Genomic DNA, 20,503 nt, shown 5'->3' with positions numbered 1-20,503 from the left:
ACTGGATTTGGTCATTTCTTCATATAGTATAGATCTCTGTATCTTCCAGTGCATACACAGGTCGCTTAGCTCCTTCTGTTCTGTGGCTTCAGTGGTTATGAGAGTTTCTGCCTTTGTAATGACTCTGAAATGGGTGACATTTTTCTGTGATGCAATCATTGACAAGTGTCTCAATTAGCATCTCACAGGCTTCAACACTACTTAAAGTGATTAAACTGGACCTGTTCACGGTGTTTGTGTGCTGTTGAAACCTTTTGGAGGATTTTAATTTTGATTCAACTTCTAGGTTGGTGACTGCATCTACACTGTTACTTATCATTTAACTTTTACAAGACATTTCAGACTGAACGCCTTCAACCTCCCATATTTTTACAATCCTTTCTTTGTCAGGTTGACGACACAAATGGGTGTGTTTTCTCCACCAGTTAAATGAATGGATAGTGTCTCTTTGGGATTTTTCATTCTGATCCTAATCCTAAGAATAAAATAATAGGCTGCATGCAAAAATAACAGACAGGAACAAAAATTTGACTTTCAGTTTGAATTAGATCATCTGTCCCATTAAGATAAACAAAGGGAAAAAAAATCCCGTTTTGTCCTTGATTGTTATAAATGTTTTGAAGAAGTGACGCCACATTAAAACATAAAATCATCTGTCCTGGACATTGAATCATCAAGTTTATTTGACTTGTCCGGGGTTTATTATTTAACATCAGATAAAATTTTGCGACACGGAGCTGTATAAAACACTTAACGTCTAAAAGTGTTTGGTCTCGCTTCAAACATCTTGGACAACTAGCAGACCTCATGTGACACCATGTTGTACTTGGCTATGTCCCCTCTGTCCAGTCAAATAATGACTGGGCTTCCTCTCTCACTATTCAACTCTCCCTCTGGGGGAAGTAAGCATGGGAATCACACTCTCCCATTTCATCTTTTGTTGCCTTTCATTCCTCTTCTGTTTTCGAATTTATCTTTTCTGGTTTTATTTGCTTTTGAAAATTACTGAATATTCGTCAGCCAAAGAGAAACAGTCTGAGAATGGAGGGAGATTAGAAGACAAGCGGGGAAGATAAAGCAGAAAAAAAATAAAGACACAAGGATAGACGGAACGAGAGCTATTGCCTACAATTATAGCAATTATTACAGTTAAAGTTGATGTAAACTACCAATTAAAATGAGACAAATGGGGCAAAATGAGCAGAAAAAGCACAGGCAGTAAATTTAGCTTTCACTTAAAGAGCTCTAGTGAAGAGTCTGATCCAAAGGCAACACACATGAGAAGACTAGAACAGGTGATTTACAAGGAATCAATTTTTCATCATGCTTTCAAGCTTTTTAGTTCACTTGCAGTGCTGTTACACTGACAGGCATTTACTATTTTTCCCAACGGACATGAAAAATAACTCTTTTTAGGCCATGATGGCGAGCGGAAATGATTTAGCAAATTCCTTACTAAGCAAGTTTATTTTTTTAAGCTCCACAAAACACAAATCTTAAGTAAAAGTCAGCTTTAACTGAAAAATGGACCTTCAGGATCAATGAAGCTTGCTTTAACTCCCTGTATCTGCACATATACATTGAACTTTTTTATGTTTGAATGTTTGCTTGTGTTTCTGTCTCCCTGTCCACATATTTATGTTTTAGCTGGTGTTATTTGTTTTGATGGCTTCTATGTGTGCGTATAAGTGTGTGCCCGTGTCTGTGTGTGTGTGTGGTCTTGTATCTTTATGTCGTCACTGTAACATGTTGGTTTATTTTCACATCTATGACGCTGCCCAGGCAAGCTGTGTCACTCACCGGGGGGGACTTCAGTTTATGTTAGTCTTTAAGTGTGGGGGAGTAAGGGAGAGAGAGAAGGGGGAGACAAAGACACACAGACCTGAGACAAAAATTAGAGGTTCATTTAATGGGGATTATGATGCTCTTAACTGATGATAATTCACTAAATCATGGGTCATTTTTCTGAAGCAAGGAACGCGACACACGAGTTCTTCTTGAATGGCCCAATGAAACTTAATCTCATTGCACATGAGCATAAAAAATGCTTTTAGTGGTTTTTAAATGTTGTCTAAGACACGCCTGACCTCCAAGAAATATGAACATTACTGACACGGCCAATCATGAGGTTACACTGGTGGGATCGTTGACCAGAATGTTTCCAAATCCAATTCTTTGTTTTCATCTTTGAATAAAAGTATGAAATACAGTTGGGCTTGGCTAACACCAAAAGGCAATAACAGCATGTCCAATACTAATAGATTTAGTCAAAACACTGTCTGACAGTGCATTTTATTCCACTGAGAGCCAGCTGTTGTAAAATGAATCAAATATTTTCTCACAACATGTTGAAATTTTTGCGTAAAACATTGTTGACAGTCAGGCAACAAAGTGGCACCAAGAAAAAGAGAAGGGGGAGAGAATGGGGTGCCACTGGAGCGATAGAAAGAGTATGTATGTGCCCCCTAACTGAGATGAAACACCTATGAGGTCAAAGGTCATCCCACCCAGAGTCCAGGAACTGAGAGCCTGCCGCCTCAGTTCCTGGGAGAGGTCAAGCACTCAAATGGGTGTGTTTTCTCCACCAGTTTACAATTGGTTATATAAATGGACAGGCTCTCTTTGGTGCTGTCCATTCAGCCGGACTCGCTGACTACCTGACAGGAAACACTTGTAGTCTGAGTGGTGGTTTTAGACAGACACGCAAGCTGGAGAGCAGCTGGCGTCATGATATATTTTAGGAGAGAAGAAGTGATTTGTTTTTTGACATCCATACGACTGTTGCAGGCTGTTCCGCTCATTAAATACACACCTGGGCAGACACACATACGTGTGCAAACACAACTATCCTATCACAAAGTGCATCCCGTGGGGCAAATAAAACAGAAGGAGCAATGATTGCAAAGACAGGTGCACCACCTTCATCATCTTAAACTGGATAGCAACAGATGATTCAATGCACTTTAACAAAAAAAATGACACCTACAGTCCCTGTAGTTTCGTAACTGGCTATCTGAATCATTCCTGCAGGGAAAAAACCCATAACCGCTTACTAAGAAGTGCTGAGTTCAAGTGTGTTGCTTAGTTGCACTGGGGGCAGAAACTCCTGCACTTGCCAGGAGGCTGCAGTTTAAAACATGTGGCCTACATTTCTGCTCTGCTCCCAAATGCATCGCAACCCTTAATAAGGATTCTGCTGAACTGTTTCTATCTCCAGTGTTTGTTTCCCCAGTTTTGAGCCACGCAGACCACAGTATATTGTCTCTGAGCTAAATTATTTAACATGAACAGAGAAATATGTATTCCATTTTCCATGATGTGCCATAAAACCCAGAGTTCAAAAACCACACTCGGGATGACAGATCAGGGGGGAGGAAGAAAATGACACCGCTAAGGAGAACACACGCTGTGTCAAGCACCTAAATCCATAACAGAAAAGGAAAAATGCACTTCCTGTGCTTTATATGCACACACAAGCCACACACACAAATCAACACACATTCTACAAGGTTGGCACTCTCCCATCCCACTGTCTCATTTCCCTAACAGAGCGCTTTGCCAACATCCACCTCCCCCCTTCCCTAAAGACTGACCCTCTCCTGCTGGGCCCTACAGGGCAGCACACTGGGCAAGGATCTGTTCAAGTGCCGTTAAAGAGAGTCTGTCTTAATAGCTCCATTCATACATTCTTGTCCTTTAAGTGGCTCCAAGTCTGAGAGTCTGCAGAGGTTTCCACTCAGCTGAGCATCTGAGAGCCAGCCTGTGCATTTGAAAAGATGTATAGAGGGTTTAATGCTGCGGCTGAGTGGCCTGCAGAAAAACTCATGGTAGAGCTGCCTGTAGAGAATTAACATTGAACCTCAGGGATCTGTGCACAGACCCCAGTCAGTCTGAACTGTGTTTTTCTGAAAAGCCACATTGGCACCAACCCCATTTGCTCCATTAGACTGATTTCCTCCACAGCTTTGAGGCCACCCAGTCGTTCCTTGTATCATCTCATACATATACACTATTTCTTTTGTATGGTGCCATGCTTTTCTACTGAGAAGTAGTAAGGCCACCTACCTTTCATTATCATGTCAACTGTAAATTTTTGATTAACTGGCCTTTAGTCAGTGTTCATTTACTTAGTATTGACAAATTAATTTCAAATGAACATTTTAAGAGTCACTGGACAATATGTTTGATGACCAATGGAAAAGTGTGCAGAAAGTAACACCCATCTTTTTGAACTCTCTTACTATTTAGCTTGGTGGTTTGATTGTATATTACTGTCTTTCAGCAGTCTCAAAATATACATCATCGACAGTCATTTCCAGGAAAATTCAGGCCAATTGTATCTTTATATGTCCGACTTAAGCCTTGATTATACTTTCTGTACTTGTGAGTCTGCTGGGGTCTTCTTGGGTCCAAATGATATAAATTTCATCATCACACGGTGCGCAAAATGGTTGGTGGACCTCCACATGCCTGCCAATTTTTGTGTGGCCACAGACTCGTCCACTGAGGCTTTACATTTCATTGCAACAGCTACGTATGCACCCCAGGCAGAAGACTTTTAGTGGACGTCAAAGAAAACGTAAAAAGTAGAGCTGAAATGTAGGTCAGTGTAATGAAATATATTGATCCATGCCCGCTGCATGTGCATATAAACAAATTAGCGATCAGTAAAGTGTTTTTGTATGTGTATTTTAAAAAGAGAGAGAAGCAATAAAAGTTCTCAGCGTAACCTGCCAGAGTGCGTTACAGCATTCAGTGCTGTGATTGGTCAGTTATGTGGAGTTGAGAAGTCAGGCTCTTATTAAATTGTGATGTGAAATATATATTCAGAGTTTCTAAAGTTGCAGCTCAAACTGCTAATAACTACACAGTGCATAAAAAGCATGTATAATTTACAGTTCCCAAAAATGCAGAGTGAGTGCAGTTCACACTAAAATAGGAGTTTCCCACAACCGTGACAGCTGCACACCACAGAGCTTTCATCAGCAGCCCCAGCTGATATATGTGTTTGCATGTCTGTGTTTTGAGGGGTTTGTGGCTGTATTTAGGTAACTGATTGTCAGTGCATGTTTTTCTATTTTCTGCTGAATGGTGGATGCAGTCAGATAATCAGCTGCCCAAGACAATCTGCAGATGTCCAGAGTTCTATAAGAAGCAGTAGCAGCCCACAGCCGCCACCACCACCACCACCCGCAGCCCATCTTAAACCCTTCTTACCTCTCCTCTGTGCCCGACATAGATGAAGGCACACATGGGCTGGAAGGCACCAGTGCCACAAGCCAGGAGGTGCGTACGATTGTAGGGCTGCAGCAGGCGAACAAAGTTGGCACACTCTGTCTGCAAAGCACACAAACACACAGTCAGGTTAAAAATCTGTATTTCAAATATGTTAACAAACTGCAGACAAGCTGAGGGTACCAAAGAGAAACCAACAAGCTTATTGATACCAAATGTTGTCCTGAGCCCTGAGAAAGATGAAATGTGATAGCCTCCATCCAGGAGTGGTATCTGTGATTTTTGGATGTTCGCCAAAGCGATGATAAAGAAGGAAATTCATCATATTCAGGTCAAAGGAACTCATGAAACCCAAGAAAATCCTGGGAGCCCGTGTTAAAATGTGGTAGATAATTCTGGTGGTTTGGTATAAAACGTTTGTGGTTATGTAGAGGATAAGATGAAGAGTTCAGCAATAAATCTAAATTCAACTTTTGACAACAGCAACAAGAAAGAGAAGAGAAAAAATATAGAATCAGGAAGAGATCAAATCGGAAAGGAAGACTAGAAGCTGCTCCTGCTTTATCAGGCAGTCTGTAACTGAAGGAAATTCAGAAGAAATTCAAGTTAAAGGTCCTAAAAACAGAGATTGGTGACACATGACAGGAACAATAGAAGTAGTGACTAAGGAAATGAGTATTAAGACCTTTTTATGATACACAGAGTTGCAGAGGAAGCAGAGGGCATGACTACTTCCTCTTTCCTTTGTGTAACAAAGCAGCAGACAAAACGGGTGTCAGCCTGAGGAAAGAAAGGATCGGGCAGCGATCACTCGCAGGTCAAAGTCATCTGCACAATCAGTGCCTAAAGTGTGTGTGTGTGTGTGTCTGTGTCTGCATAAGCGTGCTTGACTGAGAGTTAGATACTAGAGTGTTGGTGAAGGTTTTTGTGTGTTGTGTGTCTATCTGCGTGTGCCATCTTGATCTCCACATGTGTGCATTTGCTAGTCTTTGTGTTTTTACAAGTGCATGTGTCGAGTAAATCTGCCATGCTGTGCATTTGGCCCCTGTCCCTCTCGATGCTGCAGTTGGACCTGAAACCGCCTCTGATCGTTTCCCCGAGTGCTTCGTTGCAGACCTGATGTAAACCATGTCACTGCAATAAGAGAAACAGTTTACATCATTATATTACTCTCCTCCACTGGATAATTTCTGTGTTTCAAACAAAACCAGGCAAGTGAAAAACAGAAAACGCATTTATATTAAAAATGTTTTCAGCAAATCTAAATGTACTACTGGTTTTTCGATGTACAAGCGTCTAGATTTCAAACATTCTGTTTCCAGTGAGGATGATGGGATATCATTGAGCCAGTTTGGCATAGCTTTTAAAGGTTTTCGGACACCGCGTCCCCTCAGTTATTTATCCTAAATTAGTGTTGTTTTACTTGCTTATAATTTATCTCCAGCCTGTTGGAATCGTCTTCTAAAGGGACAAAATTAAGACGTAAATTTAATTTTGTGGTTGTAAGAAGACAAACAGCACAGCCCACGTAGCCTATTGGAAATGAGTAGAAACCTTCCCCTCCTGCGTTTCTGTGCTTGTACTCGGGCAGTCATCTGAAGATCTGTGTGGCCCTGAGAAAAGAGCGAATTGAAATGTTGAAAAGAGGAAATATGTCTCTCCCACTCTGGGACGTTTGGTTTCACAGTTCTGTGTGGGCTTACTGGGATTAAGTGGCAATAAAGGGAGTGGTGTTTAACAGAAAATGAAGATGTTTGATTACTAAATCTGGTTTTGTCTCACTGGGAGATCTCGGGGAGTAGTCGTAACAACGGCCAGGGCTGAAATTTACCACATAAAAAGTCATGGTTAGGGCAAGATGGTGAAAACAAAAGCATGTAATGTGCTCGTATTAACCTTTAATTAACAAGAGAAGGTTGCCGCCCTCCAAAATGTGTTCTCAGCAACAGTGCTTCCACACTTAAAGATCTGAAATTACCCACAGAAACCACATTTGTGTAACCTGGTATTTGGAAAGAAGAATGTACAGCATTTTAGACAGTGACCTTTTAATCTTTTGCTCTGAGACAAAAGTATCATTAACATAAGCAAATAAGATCCCTGCCAAATCTCTGGCAGAGCTTTGCAATTTGCAGCACTAAACCTCTTTTCCCACTGAATAAGGTTATTAATTTGGATCATACAGGAGTAAAGCAGTTTACTTTCATTAATAGTACAAGATTTCAAAGTGACAGTGAAACATTTGCAGGGTGCTACTGGAAAGAGAAACCTTTTCTTAGTTTTATTTGACATCTACCTTCCTACTTGTAGTGTGCACAATATACTATATTTAACATATTTTGCTATATTTAACATATTTTTCAGTCAATTTGGAGTAAAAAAACAGAAGTTGAAGAAACAAAGAAAGTTGAATGGAGACCAACTATGTTTAAACTAACTAAAAGATAGAATTGCAATCAGAAATGTATCTCCTGGGCTTATTGTGGCATGTACTTTGCTATTATGTTTAATCCTGGAAGGTCAGTTATGCACTGTGTGGTCGTCCAGGGTTATTTTTTTGCCAATAATACCTCATTTTGGAAGAGGGGATCACATTTGAGGAGGACTGCTTGAAAGTTTGAGGCACCAGTGAGATGCTGATTGGAGAAATTTAATTTTGCGGTCACTGGTCCATTAATTACCCGTGTCCTTGGAACACAAAGCTACAGCTAACATGGAGCAAACCACAGAGAAAGCTCCAGCAGCAGCCAAATATGTTTGAGGATGACTGACCCGGGTAGGGAGAGGCAGGTTTGGACATGGAGAGCAGTTTCCAGTATAAACAGCCAATGTTCAACAGAAAGAAATCTGTTATTCTGTAATACTAACAGGAAGTGAGGACCAACACATTTGTACACACGCACACGCACGCACACACATGCACACAAATATGCGCATGTATAACGCTACAGTGAACAGGACCTCCTACATAAATACAGACACACAAAAACACTGTGCAGGCAGTTCAAAGCTGGACAGCTGAATGGTGTGTTCAAGTCTTTGGTCTCAGTTGCTGTTTGATCCTCAAAGAAACGACTTTTCTCGATTGAGCAATGAAAGCACTCAGTCAAGACACGAAACTCCTGTGTGGAGACCTTTGTGGCTTCTTGGAGAACTTAAAAGTCATTCTGAACAGTTACAGACATTTGGTGCATCTTATTGAGATTTATATTAACACAAACAATGAAACGCAATCGAGAGGAGCTTTTGCAGAAGCTCCAATCTGGAGGCCAAAGGCTTTGATGTTATCATAGCTTGGGAGTCTGAGCGCATTATTTATCAAACGTTTATTTATTTTTTAAAACCCAGAATTCTTTATGCTTGGGATCTTGACATAATCAGGTCTTTCTACAAGAAATGTTGGAATACTGACACTATCAGGGCTGCCATTAAAGAAAAAAAGCAGAGCAGTGAGTGCACAATTGATTTTTGGAGCCTACATAAAGAATTCATGCTTCAAATATGCACGCTCAGATGTCAACTTTGCAATCCTAACACCCGTGTTCTTGATCTCAGTGATTTAATCCCTGGAAAGCTTTGTTTGTGCACCATAGGAACAACACTGTGACAATTCCTGGCAGCGATGAATTGATTTGATCATCAACCCAGCGGCAAGTGGAGGAAAATTTAAAACAAGACACTACATGTTTAGCAGAAGCTGCTGTCCGCCTCCCTTCCCTTCTGCCTGGTATTTATTTGTGTGAGCTGTGATTAATGGTGGTGAAGGCCATGAGGTTGTGATTCTGGGAGGAAACACTATCAGTAACAACATGTTTTAGGTGGTAGGCACGTGTCAGTAGAACAGTATGGAGACAGACTTTCATTAAGGAGATAAGATAAACACATTTATTTATTTCCACCGAGTTTCAGTGTCATGATGTCAGGATGTGGATGCTGAAGATATTCATTCTACTGCAATGTGCTGAGAAGGAAAACTGCATTTCATTGCTTTTTTTACTTTGTGTAACAAGGATTATTCCAAAGATTAAAATACATTCTCTATAAATTATGAACTGTATTTTTAACCTGATTTTCCTCAGTGTGATTGGACCTTTCTCCCTAAATCACCAAACAGCCACACACTAAAGTCCAAAAACCTTTCACCTTTCAACCTTTATCGCTTTCTGACAATAACCGTATAAGTTGTAACACATGCGCCTGTGTGTGTGTGTGTTCAGTGTGTATGTCTTTTGCTTTGTAGATTATATAGGACGCCGCAGTAATCCATCTCATTTGACACCAAAAAAAGCCCAGAAACACACAGTAAAGGAGATATGTGAAGGAATGCATAAAGGTGGCGGTGCAGTTTAACAAAAACTGTCAAATATCTCAATTTATTTCCCGTGTAGGGAAACACACAATCAATACGGCTCCTTTGGTACCAGTAAGGTAAAGTTTCACACAGCTGGTTTTCAGACCTGTGTAATAATGGATCGTGACATCACTTCTCCACTAAAGAGAGTACAGTAGCGCACACACATCCAGCACCGTATGAGCGGCCTGTAGAGGAAACACCTAATAAAGGTGATATAAGACACCCATGACACACCTGCCACTTCAAACACAGAGACTACACATACTTACAGACACACACATAATATCTAACCACTTCCAGATGGAGGGGCTGTCAAACTCCTTGCCATAAGCACAAAAGGGTACAAAAATTGCTGTGCTTTTATAACTCTTACACTATGTGTTCATTTTGGCGTGTGTTTGTGTGTTTGTGTGTGTCTGAGTGTGTGTGTTAACCAACAGTACCATTTGCTTCTCCAACTGGAACCAAATGCAACGATGTCTCATTAAATCAACCACACTCTAATAAACTTGCCTCCTTCCTTCCTCCAGTCCTTTCTTTCCTACTTCCTTACATCCTTCCTTCCAAAAAAGCACTGAGTTGATCTAAAGTTGCTTAGAACTTATGACATGATGCCATTTGGATAATAAGCTTTCTTGCTTGAAATAATCTTTTCTTTATTTCAATCAAATTCAGTTTGATATATTATTGTTAATTTCCTCTGTCATCATTTTTCTTTTGTATTTAAAGATGTTTGTTAGCAGCTCATGTGTCCTGCTGCCAGTCAGATTTTTAAATCCAATAAACTTTGCCAGGATCAGCTCTGAAACCAGTTTATGACTTCTATCATCGTAACTTATGACTTCCTTCCTTTCAATTTAAAAAAATCAAATGTTTAGTTGAGCAGAAACACGGAGAGACAGACAACTGTTCACACTCACAGTCACAATGTGAACAATCTAAAATCACCAGCTAATCTAACCCTTTGAACTGCATGTCTGTGGACTGTGGAGATCCCATTTTTCTATGTTAAAATTTATTGACTCTTCTTATTAAAGATGTGTTACATTCAGTCACATATTTCATGTTTATATTTATGCAATAATGCTTTAGTTTAGGATCATTTTCAAAATAAATAGATTTCATAATGGACATTTTCCTAATATTAATAACATACTGATATGTTTTCATTTTTAAACCCAATGTTAAACCCGAGTGCTACATTTCCTTGACTGTAGGTAGTTGACTATAGGTTTAAACACATATATGTGGATGAGAAATGTCCTTCCAGCTTTAGGCTTCTGTGTCAGCACCCAGATAGTAAATCACTATGTTTTTCCCTCCTCCTTCTCCTCCTACCTCTCTATATTCCTACTTCCCTGGCATCCTTCACTGAAGTCTTTATTAAGAGCTCTAATGAACAACAAAAATCTTTTCCCTCAACTTCCCTCTGATGTAGACTTCAATACAGAGAAACTTGTTTGGTTCCTAACTCATTAAAATGCTTACTTTTAATAGTTTACTATCTTTTAAGGCAAAATATGACTTGCCTTAAGGCAGGAAACTGCAGTGTCAGCACAACACAACATGGCACCAAACTGTCAAGCTATCCCATTTACTGCACACTTAGTAGCCCTAGAGGAACGCTCTGCTCCTCCCTTCATAACACACCATTTGAGGACTGCTGTTAATGAAAAGCATTGTAAATATTTTGCATCCTAGTTTTCAAACCTAATAAAATCTTGTTTTAAACTAAACAAAATGTAAACCCAACTGAACTCTGAATGCAGGATTTGGATCGTGAGCCTTCAGAATCATTTGGAGCCTAAAGTCAAACTTGGGAAGCTGGAGAGAGCCATCCCTCTGTCATAGTGGAGGCAGTTTATTGAATAAAGAGCTTCTGAGCACCATGAGCCAACTCAGGCACATTTATGGAGAGGTTCTGATGAGATTTTTGGCAGCAATGCACAGTCAGAGTCCAAGTTTCTGGAAACAAGGATAAGACTCTAAAGGTGGACATCAAAACTTTATAGGGAATAACCAGCAGCTTGGAAGACGTGCACAGGTCAGGTAATCCCTGAAGAATGGAAACGTGAGAGGAATTAAAGGGAAGGTGAGGCAGGACTGGGCATGAAAGTGTCAAGACCATGAATGCTCTAAACTCTAGCTCTTTGGGTATGTTTGAACCACGCTGATGGACGTAGCCAAACTGACAACACCCATTTAAAGCCAGCCAGGCAACAGAGACGCCCCCAAGTGTCCATTTGAAGAACAAAAGTGAAAACAAAGGAGACAGAAAAAACACTGGATGTAGTCGTGCCTTTTGAAGCGCTCATTTTGACAAAAAATAAGTTTGCCATTAAATCACCATATTGCAATGAAAATTAAAATAGCCATGTTAAAACAAGCAGATATTAACAATGTTAAAAAGCTACCTGTGGGTCCTTCCCTGTCTGAATGCAGTCTTCTCTGTTGCCAGGTAATGGAGGCCAGAAGATCTATGAGAAAACGGGGACACAGAAAAATTAGTTTGATGATTAATGACCTCATAACTATCAAATACTGTAATGCAAAGAACCGCCTTACTCAGCCATACTGCCAAATGTCATTTTTTCTTGGAGCGACTTTGGTGGGATAGAACAGAAATATCAGTCATTGAGTCGTTAAATGCAAATTATCTTCCTCAAAAATTCAACTTTTGTAGCAGTTAGAAGCAAATTGAGGAGAACAGCTCATCCACAAATGATGAAACAAGGCTTTCCAGTGGGCAGCCAAAGATGTTAGGCGTTAACTTTTGGCTTGTAAAGCTGAAACCCTGTGTGTGACAAGGCAAAAATGTACTTTCCACTCCAACACCAGAAGCCAGAGCCACACACTGAATCATAACTATCACAAGAAATAAATTAAAAACATCAAAAACTGAGCTATATAAAGTTTTTCTTTCAATCCACGCAGATGATTTGGTTTGAATTTTCCCCAAGTTTTTGATATGACAGTGAAAGAAGGTCCTTTTGAGGCCCTCACAGTAAAACAAACGCATTTATAATGATCAACAGCAATGTCTTCTTAGTGACGATGCAAGGCCAAAGGCTTGTGGAAAGAAATGCTTCTGATGAATGATGTAATGCTCTGTGTGTCATTGTCCCTCTCCTCTACTTCCACAGCGCTGAACAATCTTTAGACCACAATGTAAGTCTTTTGGTTGAAATTTTCCATTCGCTTGGTCCGAAGAGCAAATCTTGCATGTACTGTACATAGGCTACACTAACATACTACACAGATGTCTGAAAGATTTCAAGACTTTCTTTTTCTGTGCCAAGACAGGAAATTAGATTTCTGGCTATAGATAAGCAGGGAGAAAAGTGTTCAGCCACCTTAAGAGTATAATTTCAACACCATCTGGAGCTATAATAAAACACAAGTTCTCACAGCATAGATTAGGAAACTCCCAGAGTCTTCCTCTCAGTCTGCAAATTGGATAATCCAATGAGGTGAATCTCAGAGAAGCATGAGGTAAAATTTGGACTTTAAACAATGGGGCTAGTTTTCACACTGCCACTGAAGAGAAAAGCCCAAGTCGGTTTGAGCTGAGCTTAAGTGGGGTGTGTAAAGTCATAGTGTTTGTGTACTACCACGAGTTTCTCTGAGACAATAAGTCTTTGTCTGATCTAACAGGAAACTGCCTTAGCGGGATGTTAGCAACCGGAGGGGAAAACAAATGGTCCCGACTTGCTTCACCATGTCTGATTGCGCTCAGCGCGTGGATGAACAGCATGTGCACATGCACTGAGTGCCACTGCGAAAGTCACTGTTATCAAAGAGCATTATGTTGATGGATGTTTATCATAATGAAAAACTAAATTGATGCACATTGTTTAGCACTGGGATCCATAAAGAAAGCCTTTTGGTCTCCTAGATGAAGGTTTAGCGCTTTGTAAACTAGCCGTCCATCCCAACTACCTCCTGGAGCTGTTCCGAAATAGTGTGCTTCATTTAGTTTAAACAAATCCAGCCAGTGTGTACACTGCAGCTGAACGTAGATGGAAACTGTTTAGTTGAGCAGAAACATGAATTCTCACCACAGCCGTGTGAGTGGTGACACGCTTCATCCAATTCTTTTCCAGCTTCCTAATCAAAAATGTATTGGAGACAAATCTTAGTATGAAATGGACACTATTGCTGATTCATTTGTCATTTCCAACTCCACAAGCTGGCTTGCAATGGTAGAAATCAACTGGAAACAATGTATTCTGTGGATCAGGCTAAAGTTTGGCTTGATTATGGTCTGTTTCAACATTTTTTAATATATACACAGTCAAGAGGGTCTTAAAGTGCTCCTTAATTTTGAGACCATAAATGCCAGATGTATGCATTTTATTGTTTTATTCATCAAACACAACACGTTTTATGTGCTGTATGTAGCTTTTTTTTGCATTTATGCACAAAATAATCTGACATCTCTGCATAGCAACACAGAGCCAAGGCAAGATGTAAATGGAAACTTGATTTAAATACTAAAAGAAAACATTACGAGTCCTTTAAAACCTGCTCAGTATTTAAATCGTCTCTCTAAGAAGATTTAAATACTGATTTAAATGTCAACACAACCACCACTTTTATCAACACATCACGTTTTACGCTGTGCTCTTTTCAGGCCAAAGAGATCACTCTTTGGGTTAGATGCCATCTCCACAATCTCCAAGGAAACACACAATATACACTGTAGTGTGTAACCAAAAACTCTGCAAAGTAAACCAGTTGTCTAAACTTGCTGAAAACAATGTTTTTGACAGCCAGCCACATTTTCAAGCCAGAAAAGCAAGAGTGAAGATTTCATATACATTTTTCAAAGACGGGATATCAAATACCAATCAAACGTGTTTATCTTTTCGCATGGAGCAAGTGGAATATTTATTCGATCATGTGAAACATTTAGATGTACTAAATCATTATTTGTTTTAGTTTTCCCTTGGTAATTATCATTACGGAAATTTTTCCACTTTCCTGATGTGATTCAAACCGTAGTGGAGCCAGTTCTGGGCTGACACATGCAACATGGACCGAGTTAATGCCATCTGATTTTTATTTGACTAAAGCCTTGAGTTTAGAATTAAATCACCCTGCATTACTGCACTGCTGGTCAGATTTATAGAGGGCACCAAACTGGGATTATATAACAGATATATACTGTAGACTTTTATGGGCAAAGATTAAGTTGAAAAGCTACAATATGCAGTACTATGAAAAAGTCTTCCTTGTAATTTCTTTAGGTAGTCTTCATGAATAGTTTCAAAGCTCTTCTTTGGATGTTTCTGCTTTTTGTTCTGTTCTTTGTCAAGATGATCCCACACTGCTTCAACACTGTTGAGGTCTGGGCTCTGGGGAGGCCCTTAACTGGTAGTGTTCCACTGTGTGTTTTTCTATCCAGGTATGCTTTTACTGCATTGGCAATGTGTTTCCCAATGGTTTTGCATGGTGGATCAAACTCTGATGCCACTTTTCTGTTTTAATATTTCCATCAATTTTGATAAGATCTCCAAAATCACTGAAATGGAGCCCCAAACCATGCCAGAGCCTTCACAGTGTTTTACAGATGGTTATAGACACTTACTGTTGTACCTCTTTCCTGACCTCCGACTGAGGATGACTTGAACGAAAACGTTCAAATTTGGATTCATCGCTCTATAAGACCTGTTGGCACTGATTTTCAATCTGCCTGTTGTGTAGTTTGGCATACCTCAGCCTTTTCTCCCAGTTTCCCTTCCTTAAGAATGACTTCTTGACAGCCACCCTTCCACTGAGACCATGTCTGATGAAGCTTAAGTAAACAGTAGATGGACCACCAGATGGGCCAGACATAGCTCCCATATTCTGTTTCAGGTCCTTGGAGGTATTTTTTTCCCTTTTTGTTAAGGGCGTGACTTTCATACCGTTCATCTGCTGTAGATCTTTTTTGGTCCTCCACTTGTCCAGGATACTTTAGATTTAAGAAAATACTGTACACTGTGCTGAAAGACGGCAAGTTTCAGCTAATAGCTCTCTTTGAATCTCGTTGTTGGAGCAGTTGACTGAGTTCTTCTCACATTTAAGTAAAATTTGTAAGATCACTATTCAGACCAAACTTTTAATTGCAACTTTTGGATTTTTTCACCATATTTGGGAAGATCTTTGCACACTCATGCATGCTGAGGGAAACATTTGGCAGGTTAAATGAGAAAGGGGTGCATATTAAACTGACTAGCTAAACTAAGAAGGATGTGATTTTACAGCATGATGTAAAATCATGTTGTAAAAAGGGATAAGCTGTGGGACATGCTGTGCTTCTGGAGTTAGGCATACTTTCTCTTAGCGATGCTCCCTCATGTGAGGACAAACTAAAGTTGAAGTTAAACAAAATTTCTTTCTTCGAGTGCTGGTTTATGGATGATTTTGCAGATGTCCTTAATCTTGTAAAAATTTCTTTTACTGAACTCACAATGGCCGGCTCCTTTAGAAACATGGTTGTTAAACCTCACACCGCTCACAGCGCACTTTGTCGGCAAACACCGTGTGTGATCACGAGCCAAGACAGAGAGCTGTGAGAGAATGCGAGAGAGGGATGGAAAATTAAGAGGTAGATACGGTGAGCGACATCTGGCTTCCTGCGTACTTAAATTCCCCATTCACCCATTCACTTCATGTCATCAGTCTCTCTGACCCATGTACACGCACCGCTGTTCTTAGCTAAGTGCTGTAGCACACCGGGGACTTTGGTTTGAAAGGGTTGTTTTTGTTCACTATGTACTAGAAACCAGTTTAATGGAACACAGAGTAAACTGGACATCCTAGTGGAAATTTAAATATTGATGCAAATTTGCAGTACATTCTTGCTCCAAAGTAACACAGTTAGATGAAATTATATCCTGTTTGAACCTAAACTCACACATTTCCCTGATGACAAATTCTTCTAATAAAAACTGTCTGAAACCTTATAGGATGCAGCTGAAAGGTATAATAACTCTGTAAGTTCACAAATCACAGCAAAACCCCATATGGATTTACTGTTCCAGAGCATAAATACTAATAAAACCTAGATTACACTCTAGTATGAAATGCATTTTTTTTCAATAATTTTTAACATATTCAGTCTTTTTGACTTAAACTAATCAGTGATTGTTCTCAACTTAATCTAGACTGTGAATTAGATACTTTCTTTTAATATAAAAAAAGATAAATTTTCAATTTTAATTATGATAAAGGCAATAGAACATCTCTTCTTTTTGTTTTGGTCAGACTCTCAGTCTGTGATAAATCTGCAGTGAGGTTCCTGGTTTATAATTTACCTTTCCCTGGAGACCGCTGGAAGCACTGTGAGAATTATGTTCTTTGATTTCTCCAGTGCCTTCAACACCATTCTTCCCTCGGTTCTAAAGGACAAGCTGGTGAACTCTGGAGTGGACCATCACCTCACTACCTGGATTTTGGACTACCTCACCGACCGACCACAGTATGTGAGGACTCAGGGCTGTGTGTCGGACAGGGTCATCTGCAGTACGGGGGCCCCACAGGGAACGGTTCTGGCTCCGTTCCTCTTCACCATCTACACTGCAGACTTCTCCCACAATTCCACCCAGTGCTTCCTGCAGAAGTTCTCTGATGACTCTGCAATAGTCGGCCTCATCACTGATGGGGACGACAAGGAGTACAGAGGTCTGACCCAAGACTTTGTGGACTGGTGCCAGCTGAACTACCTCCAGATCAACGCCAGTAAAACCAAGGAACTGGTGGTAGACTTCCGCAGGCACAAGCATTCTCCACTGCAACCACTGAACATCCAAGGTATGGACATTGAGGCTGTGGACAGCTACAGATACCTTGGTGTTCATCTGAACAATAGACTGGACTGGACTCATAACTCAGACGCCCTCTACAGGAAAGGGCAGAGCAGGCTGTACCTGCTGCGGAGACTCAGGTCATTTGGAGTGGAGGGCCCACTCCTGAAGACCTTCTATGACTCTGTCGTGGCTTCTGCTATCTTTTATGGTGTGGTCTGCTGGGGCGGCAGCATCTCTGCTGGGGACAGGAAGAGACTGAACAGGGTGATCCGAAGGGCCAGCTCTGTTCTAGGATGTCCTCTGGACCCAGTGGAGGTGGTGAGTGACAGGAGAATGGTGGCTAAGCTGTCATCACTGTTGGACAACATCTCCCACCCCATGCAGCAGACTGTGACAGCACTGAGCAGCTCCTTCAGTGGGAGACTGCGGCACCCACGGTGTGGGACGGAGAGATTTCGCAGGTCTTTCCTCCCCACTGCTGTCAGACTCCATAATAAAGACTTTAACTGAACAAACACACACATCCATACATATGCAATAATACTAAGTGCAATAATCCTTTCTGTCATCGTTGTATTTTTACTCAGTTGTATATAGCATTTGTATTTGTATTCTATTTTTATCTTATTGTATATTTATTTTATTTTATTCTACTGTATATAGTATTTTATTTTATTCTATTCTGTACAGTTGTGTACTGTATTTATTCTTATTGTATCCTAATTTTTGCCTCATAACTTTTGCACTGTCCACTTCCTGCTGTGACAAAACAAATTTCCCACGTGTGGGACTAATAAAGGTTATCTTATCTTATCTTATCTTATCTTATCTTATCTTATCTTATCTTATCTTTCAATTCTCTTTGCTGTTACAGTGTTTAACAAACCTTAATGACAAACCGGTGCTGAAATTAAAAGCAAAGCAGACAGAAATACGATGTTTGATTTATGGGTAGCTGCATTTTTACAGGTGTTCCTTTACTGGGAAGGGTAGAAATGAAGTGTAGTTTAGAGGATACCTGTTTATAACACAAGAAGTGCAAAAGGTAATGTAAAAGTAAAGAAAACAGCGAAAACCCCAATAATCATATGACTCCCTATAAGCACTTTAGCAACAGTGGGAAGAAAGAACTCCCTTTTAACAGGAAGAAAACTCCAGTGGAATCAGGCTCACTGAGTTGAGGGTGATGGGAGGAAGACTTTTCAGTTTGATGCAATACCAGTAATATTAAATGAAATGTCTGTTGCCATATTTGTAGCTGATTTGTAACAGAACACTTAAACAGATGTTCTACAAGGAAGGAATTCTGATAAAATGTTAAATCCTCCATCTGTCTCTTCAAGTCATAAATCATCTTTCTACAGGGTGAAACCACTTGAAGCACAGTGTCCACAACCTAAATCAAAATAAAATGACAAATGTAGACTGTGCAGTAAAAAAAACTTTTACTGTGCATCAATCATCGAAGCAGAGCTCTGCATACTCAGAAAAAATATATAAAACACATCATTTTTACCTCTTTCGATTCACTGCTAACAGGTCCCAGCGTGAGAGAGTACAGGACGTCTTTCCCGCCCAGGAATAAACGGTCACGGTATTCATCCAGGAAGACAGCGGTAACAGAGAGGTGGCCATGGTGACCGCTGAAGATGGATGACCTGTTGGTGGACAGCAGGTCTGCAAAGAGAGCAAGGCATTAGTGACAGCAGAAAACATGGAGGAGTGCAGACTAAAAAATAGAACAAAGGCTGTAATATTTTTGGGTGCGCTATTGTCACGGCCCTGCTATTGTGCATTCTGAAAAAATGCACTTTTTGCATTATATTTGCTGTATTTTGTATGGGATTCAAAACTTTAGTGTCAATTCATTTCACTGAAATCAAATTACTTCACTGAAGTAGTTCTTGTAGTTAAAACACAGCACCAAAACAATAAGAGGAAATGTTAAATATTAACATGATGCAGTACTGCAGAAATTCATGATACTAAAAGTAAAAGTACCATGGTAACGAATATGGAGCGATTTGGCAGCAGCTTCAAAGAGGTTCTTGCAATAACTCTGCAGGCTAGGTGCAGACTGAGGTGAACTCGAGTTCAGCTAGACACAGGGTGTCTTCTCTTCACACACACATACACTGCATATTGATGCACGTATACGCCACAAAAACCAAACACAAAACCCAACTGCCTGGAAGTCTCTGACAACTTTGACATCTTCTACTCTCTCACCCAAACACGTCTTATTTTTTCCCACTTTTTCTTTGTTTCTGTTCATCTTTATCGCCCGCCACCTTACTTTCTTTCTGTCTAGGTATGAAAATGAGGAGAGAAATGTGTGTGTGTGTGTGTGTGTGTGTGTGTGTGTGTGTGTGTGTGTGTGTGTGTGTGTGTGTGTGTGTGTGTGTGTGTGTGTGTGTGTGTGTGAACACGTCGCTGGTATGTCAGACTCTCAGCGGAGGAGTCAGCTCGGGCTGAATCGACTTTTCGTTTGTCTCTCATCACTCATCTGTCACATCGGTTATTTCTCTCCTCATTTTCACTCAGCACAATACACACTGACTAGCATGCACAAACACAGAGAGTGAGAGGGGGAGCCCAAGTCACTCGCCACTCAGCGTGAGTACTGACTGAGTGAGGCAGGAGGGTCCTATGTACCAGTGATACCTTGTCCATCACTGGGGCCATGTACACACAATGGAGCTGTTTTTATAAGAAATCAGCATTTTTCCACATACATAAGCATGAACACTTTTCAGCAGTGCTGCAAGTATGCTTTACTTTCTCAGGTATTATTTCATCACTTATCCACCATTTATTTGTTTTAGCTCACACTCTCATAAAGGCCTTCCAAAGAGGTTTCCACTGATATTGACATTCATTTCATCCTGTGTCTTTGCTGAACAACCAAAAGTTTGGCTGATTAATGAGAAAATTGCCAAGCAATAGCAATATAAGTTAGGGAGAGAGGAAGTTAGACAAAGTTAGAGAAAGAAAGAAATAATTGGTAAGAGAAGGAATGCAGACATTGAAGAGTTCAGCAACTGGTAAGAGTCTGAAAATAATTAGAAGGCAGACAGACAAAGAGAGCAGTACGACTGATTGATTTCTTGAAACTGGCAGG

General features: G+C 40.3%; 1 protein-coding gene across 2 annotated transcripts in view; it reads right to left on the bottom strand.

Annotated features, from left to right (window-relative positions):
• sema3bl (sema domain, immunoglobulin domain (Ig), short basic domain, secreted, (semaphorin) 3bl) overlaps nucleotides 1-20,503 on the bottom strand; it is a 62,878-nt gene that overhangs the window by 22,800 nt on the left and 19,575 nt on the right. For both annotated transcript variants that reach the window (XM_080898120.1, XM_080898119.1), the window contains exons 2-4: nucleotides 18,899-19,059; nucleotides 12,004-12,066; nucleotides 5,218-5,337 (exon numbers count right to left, since the gene is read on the bottom strand). In XM_080898120.1, the coding sequence (XP_080754246.1) occupies nucleotides 5,218-5,337; nucleotides 12,004-12,066; nucleotides 18,899-19,059 (344 nt within the window). The remainder of the gene's footprint in view (nucleotides 1-5,217; nucleotides 5,338-12,003; nucleotides 12,067-18,898; nucleotides 19,060-20,503) is intronic.

Source organism: Rhamphochromis sp. 'chilingali', assembly GCF_963969265.1.
Source record: "Rhamphochromis sp. 'chilingali' genome assembly, chromosome: 12".
Classification (NCBI taxonomy): Eukaryota; Metazoa; Chordata; class Actinopteri; order Cichliformes; family Cichlidae; genus Rhamphochromis; species Rhamphochromis sp. 'chilingali'.
Note: the sequence above shows the minus strand (reverse complement) of the source record. Positions and strands in the feature narration are given on the sequence as shown.